Source organism: Choloepus didactylus, chromosome 6, assembly GCF_015220235.1.
Source record: "Choloepus didactylus isolate mChoDid1 chromosome 6, mChoDid1.pri, whole genome shotgun sequence".
NCBI classification, from domain to species: Eukaryota; Metazoa; Chordata; class Mammalia; order Pilosa; family Megalonychidae; genus Choloepus; species Choloepus didactylus.
The window spans coordinates 82,909,781-82,929,474 of NC_051312.1; the positions used below are offsets into that span (position 1 = coordinate 82,909,781).

Sequence of the window (19,694 nt, forward strand, 5' to 3'; positions counted from 1 at the left end):
CCATCCTGAGTGTCTCTTTCTGTATGCTATTCAAGGCTTCTTACTCTGTGGGTACTCCTGTTAGTAGACTTTATTGCCACCTTATAGTTTGGGAAGTAGGAACTCTTTGAAAAAATAATTCTTTTAATTCTTTGTCCTAAGAGTGACTTCTGGGTTGGTAATAGCCTTGGGACTGTTAGGGTCAGAGTGTTCAGCAATGTGATATACCCAAAGAAACTTGCCAGTTTTGTATAGGGGTGTCCAAGCCTTATCATGCATCTTGTACAGGTTGTCTGCTTTGTCAGTTATGACCAGCACTGTGGGATCAGGCTTTTCCCAAGACAGTAATATCCAATGTAATAAGGAAAGTGACTCAATATCTCATTGTTTATATCATACTAGGAAACCTCTTCTACTATTTCTTTTGTATCCTCATCTTTAGTCCTTCCTTTTTTCTTGCAACAGTAGCAAATTTGAATATTGTATGCATCAACTTTATATAAAAATTGAGCATGTAGAATTTGTAGATCCCTCAGGAAATTATAGTATTTTTTAAAAATTTCACATTGTACCAACTAACTGCTGCATCTCTTATGCTGACCAAATAATTCTTCTTCTTTCATAAATTCCTGTAGAATCCAATCTGCCCCCTTCTGATTGTCCTTTTGGGTAAAATCTTTTAGAATGGACTGAATCTTTAAGAGTAAAATGTCTAGTTTTGATGTTGGTCTCTTCTGGTCCTGAACTATCTTTACCTTTTTTGTATTTATCAGATAGATATCAGGCAGTTTCATTATCCCTGCTTTCAGGCTACTGCTTCTCTTTTTAGGGTGTCTCCCATCAACTTTGGAGGAAGGTTGGTTAGCAACAAGGTGATTTTAGTTTTGGTGTAAGTAGCAGACCCTTTGCGTGTTAATAGGCCACAGCACTGAGGAGAGTCTGATCACACTTACTGAGAGTTTTACATTCAACAAGTAACTTAGAAACTTCTCTAGGAGTTTTGTGCCACAGGTCTCGAAGTGGGAAGTGCAATAGGCACAATGCAAGCAACAACATAGGGGCCACTGGTCCTCACCATACTGCTTTCAAAAGATAGTCATTTCCCACCCAGTGGAAAGGCTGCTCCATACCATCCCACTTGCCTCCTGAGGTTCACATGCTGTCTGTGGACAGTTATCTGCTCCACCAGATCAGACAAGTGTCTAGGGTAGATTATGAGTCAGAGGTGTCCAGCCACCTGCTGATGCTGCCTGGTTTGCTGATCAGTCCCATCCCTTGGCACAAGGGGTAGCCCAGATGTGTTCTCTTCATGGAAGCCTTCCACACTCTTGTTAGACAAGGTTATCACCCTCAGATGCTGATGTACCAGGGCTAGGTGAGGCCTCAAACTGGTGTCCAAGGGTGGAAACTCAGGGTGCACTCCGATTTTGAGCTTCACACTTTAGGATGGGAAATGATGGCAAAACTTGTAGCAGACAGCAGAGAAAGAGCAAACATTCCGGCAGTCAGTCGTACATTCCCAGGCCTCTTCTACCACCTGGGCCTGGCTAATCCAATTAACAAGGAAGGATGTCTAAATGGCATTTGTCTCCAGTCTGAGACTTGACCACTGTGCCTACTGCACTAACTGGCTTGCTAATATCAATTGTCTAATGTATGGTAAGATCATACACAGCTCAAGAGGTGGAGACCAGAAGGGTTTTAAAGGTTTAGAACAGTTCCATGGGGAGACCAGAGCATGCCATGCAGGGCTGCATGGGGAAATCACCAGGGACAACCATGAGACAGTAAGTGGGGAACTGAGTAAGTGTTTTGATCTGATTTCCATGGAACGCATGTGAGGGTGAGGCAGCTATAGCCTAAAACAAGGTTGGTTGACTGTATGGGACAGTGTGGTGACCCTCAAGTTTCAGGTTGTTTACTTATAAGCAGGCTTGGGCCAGAATTAACTAGTTGTTACAGATGTATAGGTGGGACTTGGCCATCTGGGAGGTGTCTCTAAATGTTACAGCATCAGTTTACAGACCTAGAAAACATTGCTAATAATGTTGGTATATGTTTACAGCAGTTTAATTGATATAAGTGTGATGTATTCACACTCTGTGGTTTTTCAAGTCATACATAATGGCAGAAAGTGGCATCATCATTTTATTTATGATTCAGGTTTTGCAGTAATTTTACAGCTGGAACCAAGGCCATCTACCCTACAAAGAGTCATGTATGGTCATCATTATTATCATTTCCATTCCCTGCAGTTCCAGTGGTGGCCAATGTTCTCCAAAGTGCCAAGAGCCATATTTTCTGTTGTTCTTGGACATCTGGCTGTACTTCTAATTCTATTTTTTTCTCAAACAAGTTTTTAGTTTTTGTTTATAGGACATCATTTACTGCTGGCCATGTTTGTACATGTCTCTTTCTCTTCACTCTTATTGTATTATTTCTCATATGTACAACTCTTTCCTATGATTCTTTCCCTGGTAAAATCATGTTCATTCCTTTTTATGCTTAGTTTTTCTCAGCATGTGCTCCAGGATGACTCTACTATAGTTACCTTTTGGGTTTACTGTTATTCTTTGTGATCCATAATAGTCTGTATAATTTTCAAAATAAATACCATTGAAATACATCTATAGTATTGGTGATTTATGCTAGATGTTTGTAATTAAATATTTGTATAAATTAATGCCTTGTGCTTTTTTTTGGTATTTGTATATGTATGTGTGTGTGTGTGTGTGTGTGTGTGTGTATGTATATATATATATATATATATATAATATATATATATATATATATATATATATACACCTTAATAAATGCTCCATGAGTTGAATTGACTCTCTATTACTAGTTTCAGTGACTTTTCTTGTCATATATTGAGATAAGGAATTTTGAATCATGTTCTGGGTTTGGCAATAAGTGTAAGAAATCCCACTTATGGAATTATTTAATGATAGGAATAAAGCTCAGTGCTACAATATCCATTTGACTGCTACAAATAGGGATCTAGATAAAAGGTCTTTAATTTATCTTCATGTCTCTGATGATTATTATGGAACTGACACTGGTAAATACAGAATAAGATTTTTTTGAATAAATTTAATGATAGAACTGCATTCATTATGTCATGTTTTCCTTATAACAATCCTATAAAGTATTGAAAGCAGCTTAAAAATGATGATAGCCATCCTATAAAGTATTGAAAGCAGTTTAAAGATGATGGAATTAAAAACTGATATCAGTGGATGCCTGGTCCCTCAATGTTGAAGATTAAATTACAAATATCATAAGGCTGAGAAATTGAATGATACCTGGGTATTTTACCTGCAGACCAAAAGGTTTTCTCACAGCAGAGAGCACAGAAACTATAAATATTACTGATAATTGAAATGGGCCTGTCTGGACAATTTTTCATGTAATGATTTTGTGTCTGTCTGTGCGTGTGTATGTGTGTGGGTTATTGTGATGGGATGGTAATGGAGTAGGCAAGATTAGGGAGGAAAGAGCAAGTAAGAGAAAAAGCAAGAGAAGAGGAATAGAATGATTAGATCAGTACAGAGAATCAACATGTCTTTCTGGTCCATGAAGATTCAGAGAATATGAGAGAGGAACTCATGGGAAGTTTGCTTACCCATGTTTACATACTTTCTCAGTCTTGGGTTTTCCACTAAGCACACTAAGCAAATGCTTAGGGCATCAAATAATTAGAATTTTCAATTAAATGATCCTTCAACATAGACATAATATAGGAGGAAATTATCCAATTTTGCAAACATGTACATTTCTTATCTTTTCAAAGAATTATATGTTCAGACTTAGTATTTTGTTTATGCTGAAATTAAAAGAAATAGGTGGCAATTTGTATTAAGTGCTTCATATAGCTACATATGGCATTGAGCTTCTTGGAGTAGATTTAGCTTGAGCAAAGTGAAGACCCAAAGATAGAGAAATTGTCCTATTTTTATGAATATCAGTCACTATAAATGAGAAAAATAAAAGCTAGTGTTTGACATGTACGTATAGAGCAACATAATAACTATTATTTAATGGTATATATCTAAATTCATGGTGTGGCAAAATCATAGGGCCTAATGTTCTGGGGTTAAAATGGAGCTGTAAAATAAAGGAGTCAGAAGAATACAGCCTTAGTTTCTGCTGTAGGTAAATTCTGCCACTTTAATGTTTATTTATCCAGCCTCTGACACAGTATTTATAAACAGAATATATGCAATAAAAGGATGATGGACTTAACCGAATTCTCTATTGATAGTGTGCCAGATTTCAATATGAAAGAGAAAAGTAAACTTCCAAGGCATTATATCACAAAAATAAGAATTGCAAGAAAATGTAAAAATTGGTATAAATACTAACACATCCATATCAGAATGAATGATACGAAACAAGAACCTGAGTTTGTAATACTTTAAGGGTAGCTTGTATAGGAAAAGAAAGTAGGAAAGATAAAATAGGAAAGATATGGATTAACACTGTGTGAAAATATCATACTTTCTTTATAGGGACAACCTCAAATAATTTGAAATTTCTTAATTTTTATTGAACACAAATATACATTACCTTGTCCAGGAAAACTTCATTCTTTATTGTCTTCCAGGCTGGGCTAAATGAGAATTTTCAATTCAAAACATTTTACCCATCCCTCTTAAACAAAGAATAACTAGACTGTATGTATGAATAGCATCTGTCTTAATAAGAATATTTGAAAACTGGCTAATTTTTCTCAAAAAATCATATTGTAAACAGAATCCTATTGAACAAGTATAGTTGCCTTTTCCATGTTATATCATACGTTTGAAGTATTTTTGTTTCTTCTTATATTTTATGATTTATTTCACTAAAATAAGATTAAGACTAACTGCTCCTGTATATATTTTAAAATAAAGATATTATTTATTGACCAGATTTTGTTAATACAAATTTTCCCAGAGGAAATTGATTGCATAGCAATTTTACTTTTTATCCCTTATTCTATTAAGTAAACTGTTGTCCAGATCAAAATTTTCAGGTCTAAGTTTTTATAAGATGATATGATTAATGTATCAAGTTTTATTCATGTCTAAATTTGCTGTTCAACCTTCAGCCTGATCAATTTTATTTGTAATATTATTTATTTCTAAAATATTTAATTTTATCCAGATTTCTGGAGAAAATTTCACTAGAATATAGCTATAAGATAAAATACTGTTTAAAATACCCCCTACAATATCCTCTGTATGCCACATATGTACATTTTTAGCATTGCCTTATAATGTGGCACAGTCACAAGTAAATCATTGCCTGCTGGAGGTTACCCTATTTTATAACTTCTTATTTTCCCATTGGTTTGAATGCTTCCTGAAATAGGGAGTACTCCTTTTTTTTTCCATTGACCTGCCTACCTGAGTGAATGAATCAATGATTCATGTGTAAGAAGAAAAGAAATTAGATATTTGTGGTACATTACTTAAGTCCCCAAAACATATAAACTTAGAAAACCAAACTGATGTTTAACGGGATGGTTATCAGCTGATTATATACAAACCACATGCCCTGACCGTAACTAGAAGTCAGTGTGTCTTCTCTCAGTAGTGAGTTTGTGTATGCCTATGAGAAGGGTGAGCATGTGTGTGTGTGTGTGTGTGCGTGCACATGGGCTAGGGAAAAAGAGAGTAAGGGGGAGGGGGAGTGTAGGGAGAGGAACCATTCTGGAAGCATGTATCTGTATTCCAGAACTTATTTAATTGCCCCAACAGTAAATAATCATGTATGACAGCATCCTTTTGGAAGTCACTTTCAACCTCTGATTTCATAAATGTAGGCGAAGTCAGGAAACAGAAGACAGACACCTAACACATTCTGTCAGCCTTCATCAACAGCTCAGAGCCACCATGTTTAAGCTCAATGGCACCATCTTCATGCCTTCATTGCTGACCCTGATTGGGATCCCTGGCTTGGAGTCTGTGCAGTTCTGGATTGGGATTCCTTTCTGTGCCATGTACATCTTTGCTCTGTTTGGGAATTCCCTCCTCCTGGTCATCATCAAATCTGAGCACAGCCTCCATGAGCCGGTGTATCTCCTACTGGCAATGCTTGGAGCAACAGACATTGCTCTCAGCACATGCATCCTACCAAAAATGCTAGGTATTTTCTGGTTCCATTTAGCAGGGATCTATTTTGAAGCCTTGTTGCTGACAGGGCAGTGCAGGAATGAGACACAGACACAAAGTTAAGAATTAAGGGAGCAGGGGGCCCACTGCATCTCATGCTAAGTGGACCATAATGCACCTTTACTCCAGTTATTTATTTCAGAAGATCAGGGAGTATATGCTAAATGCCCTCAGGCTTGGGAGAACCCACCAGATACCTATGTTTACATCCTGTTGCATATCAGAAGGAACAATCTAGGTTTAGAACAATGGTAAACATTGTCGTCATAGTCACAAGACACATATCTTTACAGGGTGTGCCTGCACGGTGTTCCATGCAGGCCTGCGGCTTAGCGTTCCAAGCCACCACCCTAGATATGCCTCAGGCAACATGGAAGACTCAGTTTCCCACATGTCCCCCTTTTTGTTTCTTCAATGCAGACAGGATGGACCAAGCAGCTTCTTTCTGCTTTAGTTCTGAGAGGGTTTTTCTCATGCATCTGAGGACTAAACAAAGACAAAGCAAAATTATTAAAATAACCCATATAAGGGGATTTAATCATTCAAGGCCTTTAGTGATGCCTTGCATAGTTTCAGTTCCAGTAAGAGAACCTGCAGTTTTAGAATATCCAATGTAAGATTATTATAGTGTCCAAGTAAATGTTTTTTAACTTTACTCCAATTAAAAAGTGTGTGATTATATTCACGAGGGGTCACACAAAATGTGGACGTATTTCAGTCACATTTTAACTTAAATTGATACCATAGATTCTCAACTTCTTCTCCTAGAAGGAAAACAGCATTTTCTAGGTCTACAAGGTGAGCAATAACTTCCTTGTCAGTTTGTAATTGCTCGCCCCAAGACTTGCTAGCATTCTTGTGCCATTTTTGGACAAATTCAGTGGTATGAATAGATAGATGTAAGGCTGTTCCTGCAACAGCAGCAGTTATAGCAATGGCTATTATACCTATAATAAAAGCTATTAATAATCCAAGAAATTTTTTTGTTCTTTTATATACCTTTTCTAAAATTTGTAGTAACACATGCATATTAGGTAATGACTCCCAAGGTTGAAGCTGTGAAACAGGGAGCCATAGACCCTTTTGTCATCTGAGAACTACAACAGTGATGTTGCTAGAATTTATGGTGTTATTTAAACAAGTATATAATCAGCAACTCCAATTGGCTGGACAAGTAATTTCTTTGGTAGTAGTGTTAATAATTAAATTTCCTACCCAGAACACATAGAGGTCTCTGACACAGGCTTGTATTCCAAAAGTATCTATTTTTGTGAAATAGACAGGGGAAACACAAGCATAACCTCTTCCCCATATTAATGAAGTACCCATTGTCCATTCACTAGTTAGCATGTCCTTCCACCATATAGGAGGTGCGGTATGGAAATAATGCTTCAGTGTTGTCTTTTCAGCTGGAAAATGTTATTCTGTGGGAGTGCCACCCAGTTTTTCATAAAAATTTAGAAAATTTAAAGTAAATAAAGCTTTTGATAATCATTCATGGGGAGTTCCATCACCTCCCCCTTTTTGTTTTGTTAACATAGTTTTTAAAGTATGATGGGCATGCTCAACAATAGCTTGCCCTCGGGGATTATAAGATATACCAGTGGTATGATGAATGCCTCAAGTTACAGTAAAAGTAGCAAATTTTGCAGATGTATAGGCTGGGCCATTATCAGTTTTTAAAGCACAGGGCAAACCCATAGAGGCAAAACAGGCAAAAAGGTGAGTATGAACATGTCAAAATATTTCACCGGTTTGTGCTGTGGCCCAAAGAAAGCCAGAGTATGTGTCAATGCTGACATGAACAGTGGCTAAGCAGCCAAAGGCAGGGATATGAGTAACATCCATTTGCCATAAATCATTGGGGGCTAGACCATGAGGGTTAACACCAGGATCCTGCAAAGGTGGAGCAGTAAGGAGTTGACAATTAGGACAAGAAGAAACAATATTTTTAGCTTGTGTTCTAGTAAGGGGAAATCGGGTCATGAGTCCTTGCACATTAAGATGAATAAGCGAGTGAAAATGAGAAGCTTCTGAAATAACAGGCAGTAATAATTTATCCACAGCAGCATTGCCAGCTGCTAAAGGGCCTGGGAGGTTGGTATGAGAATGAATATGGGTAATATAAAAAGGAGATACACAAACATGAATAGCTGATTGTAGCTCAAGAAAAAGGTTAAATAAACAAGGAGGCAACTGTTGCTTAATGGATGCTGTTTCAATTTTACTAGCTACATGAACAACATAGGCAGAATCAGCTAAAATATTAACAGCCTCAAGAAAATCTGTTAAGATGGCTATTACAGCAGCCAGTTCAGCTTGCTGGACAGAGAAATGAGGAAGATCTAAAACTTTGGAGTTAGGGCCAGTATAGGCAGCTCGACCTTTAAATGACCCATCAGTAAAAACAATGGGAGCATTGATTAAAGGCTCACAAGAAGTATATTTAGGCAGTATCCATTGTGTACGTTGAATGAACTGGAAAAGATCATTTTTTTGGATAATGATTAACCAGCTGGACAACATAGTCAGCTAGAGCAATTTGCCAAGCTAGATGTTGTTGCAAAATAACTGAGAGTTCTTTAGCAGTTACTGGGAGCACAATTAAAGGAAGGTCAAAACCATTGAGTTGTTTTTCCTTTTTTCTGGCTTGAGCAACTAAAGTAGCTAAGAGATTTAGATAAGGGGAAATGGATTTTACAGAAGAATTGGGCAAGAAGATCCATTCTACAAGCTTATCATTTTGCAAAAGCAAGCCTGTGGGGGATTTGGGAGTGGAAAAGATAAGTAGAGATAAAGGTTGTGTAGGATCAACATGGGATATCTGAGCTTGTTGAACTTTAGCTTCCACTAATTGTAATTCCTTCTCTGCAGCTAAAGTTAAAGAGCTAGGGCTGTTTAATTTAGAATCCCCACAAAGGAGAGAAAATAGGTTGGAGAGCTAATAGTTAGCTATACCTACTTTGGGGTGAAGCCAATTAATATCTCCTAGTAATTTTTGTAAATCATTTAAAGTAGTGACAACATCTCTGTGGAGTTGTACCTTTTGGGGTTGAATTGTAAGTCTATTGATACTAGAACCCAAATACTGCACAGGCAAAGTGTGTTGCACTTTGTCAGTAGCAATATACAATCCTACATCCTGTAAAGCTTTTTGAACAGCATAGAACAAAGCTTCTACTTCAGTCTCCTGAGGTGCAGAGCACAAAATATCATCCATATAATGGATTATATAAGCTTTAGGGAAATTTAAATAGGCTGTAAGGCAAGGTTGACATAATATTGACATATTGTAGGACTATTTAGCATACCTTGTGGTAAAACCTGCCACTGATATCGTTTAGAAAGGGTTTTATTGTTAAGGGACAAGATGGTAAAAGTGAATTTTTCCTTATCTTGATTAGCTAAAGGGATGGAAAAGATACAGTCTTTAATATCAGTGACCACTAAAGCCCAGTTTTCAGGAATCATGCTAGGATTGGGGAGCCCAGGTTGTAAAGGTCCTATGGGCTGAATGACAGCATTAACACCTCTTAGGTCAGTTAACATTCTCCATTTTCCTGATTTTTTCTTTATTGGGAACACAGGAGAATTCCAGGGACTAAAAGACTCTTCGATATGTGCAAGGACAATTGTTCTTGAACCAATTCATGTAAAGCCTCTAATTTTTCTTTTATAAGTGGCCACTGCTCTACACATACTGGTTTTGTTGTAGTCCATACTAATGGGACAGGTTGGGGAGATGAATGAACAGTGGCCGCCACTAAAAAGGTTTATATCCTAAACCAAATTGATCACATTTTGGTGAGACTTGTATGAGTGAAGGGGTACCTTGCAAATGTACACCAAGTCCACAGCTGGGGGCATACCCCATATTTGCCATTATTTTGTGGCTTTGAACACTGTACACTCCACTAGGAGGAGAGATATGTACTAGCACCCGATTGTTCAAGTAGGTCTCTGCCCCAAAGATTAAGAGGCAGAGCAGCCACATAAGGCTGTAGAGTGGCCTTCTGTCCCTCAGGGTCAAGGCAAGGCAAAATATGAACACTTTGCATAAGTCCCTGAGGGGAGCCTAGGCCCACAACAGTAATTCATGCCTCTTGCAATGGCCAATGTCGGGGCCAATGTTGTTAGCTAATAATAGAGACATCTGCGCCATATCTATAAGCCCAGTAAAGCTATGCCCATGAATTGTAAGAGTACACATAGGGTGTGGCTCCTGAAGAGCCTCTGTGAGAAAAATTCCAGCCTTGCCTGTGCTAATGAAACTTCCATTTTCCCAATTTTTAGAGGAGGAACCAACAGGTACATAAGGTAAAAATAAGAGTTGAGCAATTCTTTCACCTTTATGGACAGTCCATGGAATAGAAGACATGACCACCTGAATTTCCCCAGTATAGTTAGAGTCAATGACTCCAGTGTGTACACGAGCACACTTAAGATTGAGAGAACTGTGTCCAAGCAAAAGACCCACCGTCCCTTTAGGTAAGGGGCCATAATAGCCAGTGGGGACCTTAACAGGATTATTGGGGAGAAGACATACCTCAGCATTGGCAGTGAGGTCTACTGCTGCACTCCCTGCTGTAGCTGGGGAAAGCTCCAAGACAGAGGGCTTGGAGTTGGTGGAGGGACAGCACATGGCCTGCAGATCTCCATGCCACCTGGCTTCTGCCAGACCCTGCTGTATGCCTGAGAGGTGGGCAGGTTTACAGCTATGTGCAGAAAGAGGCAGCAGAGGAGGTGGGGGCCATTCCTTCCAGCAAGGTGCAGAAGGAGGTTTTGGGCATTGAGAACAATAAAAAACTTTAGCAGATTTTACTGGATCTTTTTTACCCTTATGATCATCAGAAAGAGGATTGGGACCAGTATTGTTATCAGACTCATATTCTTCCTCCTCATCATCAGTTTTTAAAGGCTCAAGAATAGACTTAATTAAAGACCATGTAGACCAAATAGTAATAGGCAAATTAACTTCTTGCATATGTTTTTGTTTCAATTCCTTACCTACCCACTCCCAGTCATGCAATTCAAGGGAGCCAAGGGTAGGGAAACAAGAGCAGTATTTTTCAATAGCCTGCAGCAATTCTAAGATTTGTCAGTCCCCCACCTTGACACCACTGGCCTGCAGCAGCTGCCATAAGAGGGAAATATAGGAAACATATTTATTGTGTCCTTCAACATTACCCATTACCCTGCTTATAATGCTTGCTTTCGTTCTACAAGGAACGCATACAAAAGATGGCCGTTACCTCCACCCGAGTTCCAGCACCGCTGTACCTCAGTCATTCAAGTGATTTTTCTGTCAGGAACCAGGTCCAGTACTTCGAGCCCCACATTGGGTGCCACTTTTTGCTAACAGGATGACGCAGGAATGAGACACAGACACAAAGTTAAGAATTAAGGGAGCAGGGGGCCCACTGCGTCTCATGCTAAGTGGACCATAATGCACCTTTGCTCCAGTTATTTATTTCAGAAGATCAGGGAGTATGTGCTAAATGTCCTCAGGCTCAGGAGAGCCCACAAGCTACCTATGTTTACATCCTGTTGCATAACAGAAGGAACAATCTAGGTTTAGGACAATGGTAAACATTGTCGTCATAGTCACAAAACACATATCTTTACAGGGTGTGCCTGCATGGTGTTCCATGCAGGCCTGCAGCTTAGCGTTCCAAGCCAACACCCTAGATATGCCTCAGGCAACATGGAAGACTCAGTTTCCCACAAAGCCTGTCTCTTGCAGACGTACTTCATCCACACTTATCAGTGTATCGAATCAGGTATTCTGCTGGAGATAGCCATGGACTAGTATGTGGCAATCTATGATCATCTGAGGCATGCAACCATTTTCTCCCACCAATTTCTTACTCAGATTGGGGTTGGAATGACACTCAGAGCAGCCCTTCTTGCAGCTCCATGTCTCATCCTCATCAAGTGTAGGCTCAAATTATACAGGACCACTGTGTTCTCCCATTCATACTGTGAGCACATGGCCATCGTGAAGTTGGCAGCAGAAGATGTTTGGATCAACAAGATGTATGGTCTGTTTGTGGCTTTCAGTATACTTGGATTCAACAGTATCCTCATCACACTCTCCCACATTTGAATATTTATAGCTGTCTTCATCCTGCCTCTAAAGGAAGTGAGGCTCAAGGTGTTTAACACCTACATCACCCACATTTGTGTCTTCCTTGAATTTTATCTGCTGGCTTTCTTCTCCTTCTTTACACACAGGGTTGGGTTCCAGATCCCACTGTACATCCATATTCTTCTGTCCATCTATTACCTGCTTGTCCCATCTTTGCTCAATCCTTTCATTTATGGGGTGAAGACCAATCAGATTTGAGATCAAGTGTCCAAAATTTTCCACTCAAAGGAAAGTTTTTAATTTCTCATTCAACTTATTTCATTTCACATAACAAAAATTCACCAAGAAAATAATCTGTTTGTTGTAGGTCTCTGTGTTTTTCAATTCCATTATACACTGAAACATAAAGTTATAAGTGTGTATTCATGACAGTAAGGCTCTAATTCCTAATTAAACATTTTCTATTTTTGAAGTATAGGATTATTTGAAATATAGAATGCTAACCACATTCACTCAATAGATAACATATATGGCATAAATTATTAATATTTGCCCATAGATCATTTAACTTTCAGTGAATGCACTTCCTTAAAAGCACAACTTAATAGAAGTGTATAGACTGTGATTAAAATATTAAGGTCATGGAATCATTAATTGTAGAAAAAACTCATTCTAAAGGTTAATAATTACAATGATTATGAACCAACTCTTTTCTTCAGTTCAAATTATGATTGTGGTTATTATCATCATCGCCAGTGTAGTTATCATCACCATTTAAATCTTACCTTTTCTTCTGTCTTATGACAATCTGAGCACCAAGAAATTTAATTATGCCTAGGAATGTATTTCATACATTTTATCTTTTAGAACTTATGTATATTTACAGAAATCTGTGATAATAGTAAAAAGAGCTTCCATATATCCCATCTCCAGTTTCCACTATTATTAACATCCAACGTTAGTATGGTATCTTAATTTCCCATCTGCTATGACAAATAGTACAACATAGGAATTTATAGGAATTTATAGCCTCACGGAATTAGAAGCTAAAAGATTTGTTTCCTCCTGGGTTTGTGAGCATTTTGGGCAGCTGGCCTCCTTGGGTTCCTCGGCTTTCCAGTTATATGGTGATTTCCTCTCCTGGTGATATCCACTCCTATCTTTTACATTCCATACACTCATGCTCCTCCATGTGGATTTCTCCCTGTGGTGTTTTCTATAACGTCTCCAGTAATAGGATTAAGATCCATCCTGATTCAGTGGGTGGTACCTTAACTAAAAATAACGCCTTCAATAAGTCCTATTTACAAAGGAGTCACATCTATAGGAATGGATTAAGATTAAGTGTATATTATTCTGGGGTACATAATTCAACATACCACATATGTCATATTGGTTACAGTTATTGAGCTGATATTGATACATCATAATTAACTAAAATCCATATTTTATTCAGATTTTCTTAGGTTTTATCTCACGTACTTTTTCTGTTTTACAATAACAAGCATACCACATTACATTTAGTTTCCATATATCCTTAGGCTCCTCTTGTTTTTGATGGTTTCTGAGACTTTCCTTGCTTTTGATGACCTTGGCATTTTTAAGGAGCACAGGTAAGATATTTTGTAGGATGTCCTTCATTGACATTCATCTGATTTTTCTTTTTCATGATTAGATTAGTGTTATGGGATTTGGGACAGAAGATCACAGAGTTCAAGTACTGTTTTGTTCACATAATATCACGTATGCATACTATAACTTCATTTATTGCAGATGATGTTGACTTTGATCATCTATCTAAGAGAGTGTTTGTCAAGTTTCTCATTGTAAAGTTATTTTTTTTATCCCTGATTCCATATTGTACTCTTTGGAAAGAAATCACTATGTACAGACACCACTTAAGGAGTTGGGATTTATGCTACCACTCTATGAGGTAGAGTATGTAAATAAATTATTTTTACTTACTCTACATGGGAGATTTGTATACTATCCCATATTTAATAATTTACTCAACAATTCATTTATATCAGTATGGACATGTGTATATTTACCTTATACTGTGAGTTATAATCCAATAGTACTTTATTTCATCATTCAGAGTTTTCCAGTTTAGCCATTAGGAGCACTTTCAGTTACTCCCATCTCTCTTTGACTTACCTCATTATTTCTGTGTATGCTTGTGTGTGAACATGTCTTACTTCATGGAATTAAGGTGTTTCAGGTTTTTCTTGTATCTTTCTGCCCCAGTCATAGAATTAGCCATTTGTCAAGGAAGACTTGCTTGGGTGAATAATGTTAGAAACCAAGATCTGGGCCTTAAGTGTGATTATTGCTACTAGATACTGTTTATTTTAGGTTCTTGTAGCTGAGAGAACAAGAAAACTTATGTGTACATACTAATCTGTGTATGTAAAGAATGTATAAATATTTATTTAACTGTTTAAATTAGGCTAATCTTGAGTTCCTACTAATGCCTCTAACTCTAATCCATTACTACATGGGCATTTATTGCCTCTTCTCATTGCTCATATGTAAATCTCCAGTACAAAAATGATAAACACAGCTTCAGACATACATTACCCATTTTCTTAATTGTTAAATTATAGTATACTTATGTAGCAGTATATGTATTGCTGGGAAACAACCTTATCAATTAAAGTACAATTTCATTCTCCAGGACACATTTTCTTCCCATTTTTTGAAAAGTTCTATGGTTTTCTCCAGAAAGGAATTACTGGGTTAATTCCTATGTGTTTTAAAGTTTTTGTTACTATTGTGAATGGTGTTTTTCATGATTACCTTTTCTAATAGGTCATTGCTGGTTTAGGAAAGAGCAGTCAATTTTTTCTTTTAATATCTTTTCTTGTTTGTGGTCATCCTGCTATGCCCAATTAAAAAAAATACAGTGATTTCTGCAGTTCCTTTTGTCTTTAATCTTGCACTCCACTCATTTTCAAAGAACATAGTTCAGCACCTTTCCCTACCATTCCCTTCACTGTGGTTGTTTCATCCAGTTATAATACAGTTATTACAAATTATTACATTCTTTGGCACAGTATTCATTTCTTCCTGGAATCTTCTAATCTAAAAGATTTTTTAAATTTTGCATACACTAGGGTTCACCCTTTATGAAATAAAGTTCTATGAGTTTTTATAAATGCATAATGTCATGTATCTACTATTACAATTTCATACAGAATATTTTCAGCAACTGAAAATTCTCTATCTGTGAATAATGCCAGTTTTATTTCTTCCCTCCAAATTGGTATATCTTTTATATCCTTTTCTTGTGTTACTCCTCTAGGTGGGACATACAATATGATGTTGAATAAGAGTGGTGAGAGGGAGCATTCCTGCATTTTCCAATCTTAGGAGGAAAGCATCAATTTCTCACCATTAAGTATGATATAAAGTGTAGTTTGTTTGTTTTTGGTATATGGTCTTTATCAAGTTGTGGAAGTTTCCCTCTATCAGTACCACTTGACTGTAATGTATAATTGTTTTATCATCACTGGATATGATTTGTTGATATTTTGTTGTAGATTTGACATCTAGTGTTCTGAGATACATCTGCCTACAGTTTCCTTTTGTGTAATGTCTTTATTCTAGTTTAATTCCAGTTTACTCTATGAACATACTTTGTATGTTCATTTAGAATGTGTTAAGGTGTGTTTTATGGGGAAGAATGTGATCCATCTTGGTGAATATTTAATGTGACATTGAGAAAAGTATCATTGTGTTTTTGTTGGATTGTGTTTTATAAATATCAATTAGATTAAATTGATTGATGTTGCTCTCAGGTCAAGTATATCCTTACCGATATTTTTGCCTGATTGATCTGTCAATTACTGATAGAGGTGTGCAGATGTCCCCAGTTATAACAGTGGATTTGTCTTTTTTCTTCTTGTAGTTCTATTAGCATTTCCCTCAAATTCCATGGCTCTCTTGTTAGGTGCATATATTTAAGGGCCATTTTGTCTTTTGGGGAACTGACCACTTTATTATTGTGTAATCACTTTCTTTATTCCCAATAAATATTCTTGCTCTGTAATATAGCAACTCCAGCTTCCTTTTGATTATTGTTAGTATTGTACATATTTCTCTATTCCTTTCCTTTTAACCTGTGTCTTTATGTTAAAAGCAATTTTCTTGTAGATAATATGTATGCATATCCTGTCTTTTTTGTTTGTTTTACACACTCTGAAAGTCTTTTTAATTGGTTTATTTAAACCAATCACATTTTCAGTGATTATAGATATAGTTAGATTAATATCTACTATACCTGTAGCTGTTTTCTATTTGTCACATTTGTTCTTTTTTCCTTTTTTTTCCTCCCCATCTTTTTCTGCCTTCCCTGGTTTTAAATGAGCATTTGATATGATTCCATTTAATCACATCTATTAACAAGTCAATTATGCTTAATTGTATAATTTTCTGTGGTTGCCATATAATTTTCAATATACATTTAAAACTAATCTGTACCCACTTTCAAATAACACTGTACAACTTCTCAGATAGTGAACATTATAACAGAATGTTTCAGTTTGCTAAAGCTGCCAGAATGCAATATACCAGAAATGGGTGGGCTTTTTCAATGGGAATTTATTAGGTTACAAATTTTCAATTCTAAGGCCATGAGAATGTCCAAATTAAGGCATCAAGAGGGAGATACCTTCTCTGAGGACAGGCTGCTAGCACCTGAGGTTCTTCAGTCCCATGAGAAGGCACATGGCGATGTCTGCTGCTCCCTCTCTCCTGGGTTCTGGTTTCAGTAGCTTTCTCTTTCAGTTCCTGTAGGTCCTTGCTTATTTCTCCTGGGCATTTCTCTCTCCGCTCTCTGGGCTTTTACTGTCTTTTATCCTCTTCACAAAGGATTTCAGTAAAGGATTAAGACCCACCTTGAATGGGCTGGCTCACATCTCAATTGAAATAGCCTAACCAAAAGGTCTCACCCACAATAGGTCTGCTCCCACAAGAATAGATTAAAAGAACATGGTCTTTTCTGGGGTGCATGACAGATTCAAACCAACACACAGAGTGACCCCTTCTTCGCATCCCTTATAGCGTTGTTACCATTCATTTCTTTTAACCATATGTGAAAATCACCCAATACATTGTTACCTTGATTACTTTAAACAGTTATTTATTAAATAAATCAAAAGAAAATCTATTTTTCCTTTATTTATTCTTTTTCTGATGCTCTCTTTTTCTTTCTATCGACCAACATTCTTATCTGCATCATTTTCTTTCTCCTTGAAGAATTTCTTTTAACAAATCTTGCAGGGCCAGGGAAGTTTTTGACTACCTGATTCAGGTAAGATGATTTCAGCTGTATTCATCTGTCTCCACAGATTTTGGGGTGGCAACTTGTCATACCATCTCAATTCTCTGGTGGGTCCAAGAGGAGCCCCACCCCCCAGTTTTTGAGCTGTTTTTCTTGTTACAAGGACAGAGTAACAGCTACCAAGGTGTTGAAATGTAAAAACCAAAGCTAAAATTCATGTATTTTTATCCCATATTCGCCAATAAATATTTATTGAAAGTTTCCAATGGTGAGGCATTCTTTTATCTCTAAAAAGAAAAACTGGAAATACAAAAATTTTAAAGGAGATGGAGAAAAAAGTTGAATGCAGAATATCACCTATCCATGCAACAAGGCATGGCTAAATTGAAAAATAACATTTTGGGGAAAAGGTTACACCTATTCATTAAGGTACCATAGCTTCATGAGCTGGATTCAAGCAATACAGGCTGATATTTACAAGTTTTACTTTTGAGAAATCATCCTATTTGGGAAGAAAAGCCCTACAACCCGGTCACGGATCTGTTTGGTCTTGACACCATACACCAGGGGATTGACTGCTGGGGGGCACCAGAAGGTACAAACTTGCAAAGATTATGTGGACACTTGGGGGTACCTTCCTGCCAATGCAGTGAGTTAGGAAACTAAATAGTGCAGGTGTGTAGGAAACAAGTATAGTGCAGACATGGGCAGCACAGGTGCCCAGTGCTTTAGAGCGAGCATTCTGAGAAGGGAGCCGGAAGACTGCCTGGAGAATTTTGATATAGGATGTGGCTATAAGCCCTAGGTCCAAAACCATCACAGAGAGGGCCACAGAGATGCCATATGCTCTGTTAATAAAGGTGTTTGCACTGGCCAGCTTCACCAAAGCCATGTGCTCACAATAGGCATGATGGATGACATATTTGGTATAATACGGTAGTCTCTTAATAAGAAGAGGGCCAGGTAAAACCATAAAGATAGCTCGAGCCATACCAGCAAGACCCATTTTGATGACAGCGGGTGTTGTTAGAATGGTTGTATAACGCAGTGGGATACAAATAGCCACATAGCGATCAAAGGCCATGGCAACTAGAAGGGCTGACTCAATAATGCAAAATGTGTGGATGAAATACATTTGTGCTAGGCAGATATTAAAGCCAAACCTGTGAGCATCCAACCAGAAGATCCCAAGCATTTGGGGAGCTGTAGAAGACACAAGAGCCACGTCATTCATTGCTAGCATGCAAAGGAAGAAGTACATAGGCTGGTGGAGGCTTGGCTCTAGTTTGACAGTAATAATGATTACATTGTTCCCCAGCAGGGTGAAGGCAAAGAGGAGACAGACAGGAATGCCAATCCAGCAGTGAAAATCTTGCAAACCAGGAACACCAACCAGGAAGAAAGATGAGATGTAGTGATGGGTCACGTTGTCTGCCATGTTATAACTGGAGAGGTTGTGTGATCAGATGTAAAGTTGCCAGGCAAATCTATGGGCAGAAAGCAGGATGAAAGAATGATTATTTCATGATCCAGCATGTGTTGGTTCAGGACACACTCTATAATCGTCTGTTTTAAGAGCTGGCTCTTCACCTAGATGTCCATGATTTGTTGGATAAGCCACTTCACATTCTGAGCCCCAGCATCTTCATCTGGAAATAAGAAGAGTAATACATTTCAGATTTTCTCCTTTCTTAATTTTTATTCTGTTATACTCTGTCACTTTTATTTCCTTCTGAAGGAGAAATTAGCAATAAAGTAGTCTAATTTTGTGGTTAAGCCAGTGTTGCTTTCTATGATATAAACAATCAGAAAAAAAAGAGGTCTCTGTTCTCAAGAAAATTGAGATCAAATACAGAGACACACACATAAATACACACACTCACACAATAAGGCAAAGATAATTCAAAATGCAATTATTTGAATAATATGCTTATCCATAAATGGCATAAATAAATAAACAGGAATTCAGAAAAAGATCTAATAGCCAAAATACAAGATAAAACGTGAACATTTAAGACAATAAATGCCTCATCATCAATCAAGGGAAAATATACTCATATTTTAGACTAACTCCTTAGGAAATCTGAAGATAGGTAGAATTATACAACCATATAGGAAACAATGATAATAACTGCTAAAAAATTTGAAGAATTTATTATTTCATGCAGTGATATGATTTAAA

General features: G+C 37.4%; 1 protein-coding gene and 1 pseudogene across 1 annotated transcript; one reads left to right on the forward strand and one right to left on the reverse strand.

Moving 5' to 3' along the window:
* Nucleotides 1-5,861: 5,861 nt before the first annotated feature.
* On the forward strand, nt 5,862-16,147 carry LOC119537156 (annotated as a pseudogene).
* Nucleotides 16,148-18,044: 1,897 nt separating this feature from the next.
* LOC119535683 (putative olfactory receptor 52P1) lies at nt 18,045-18,950 on the reverse strand. Its single transcript, XM_037837991.1, has one exon. It carries the CDS (start codon nt 18,948-18,950, stop codon nt 18,045-18,047), a length of 906 nt encoding a protein of 301 aa, XP_037693919.1.
* Between the last annotated feature and the right edge of the window lie 744 nt (nt 18,951-19,694).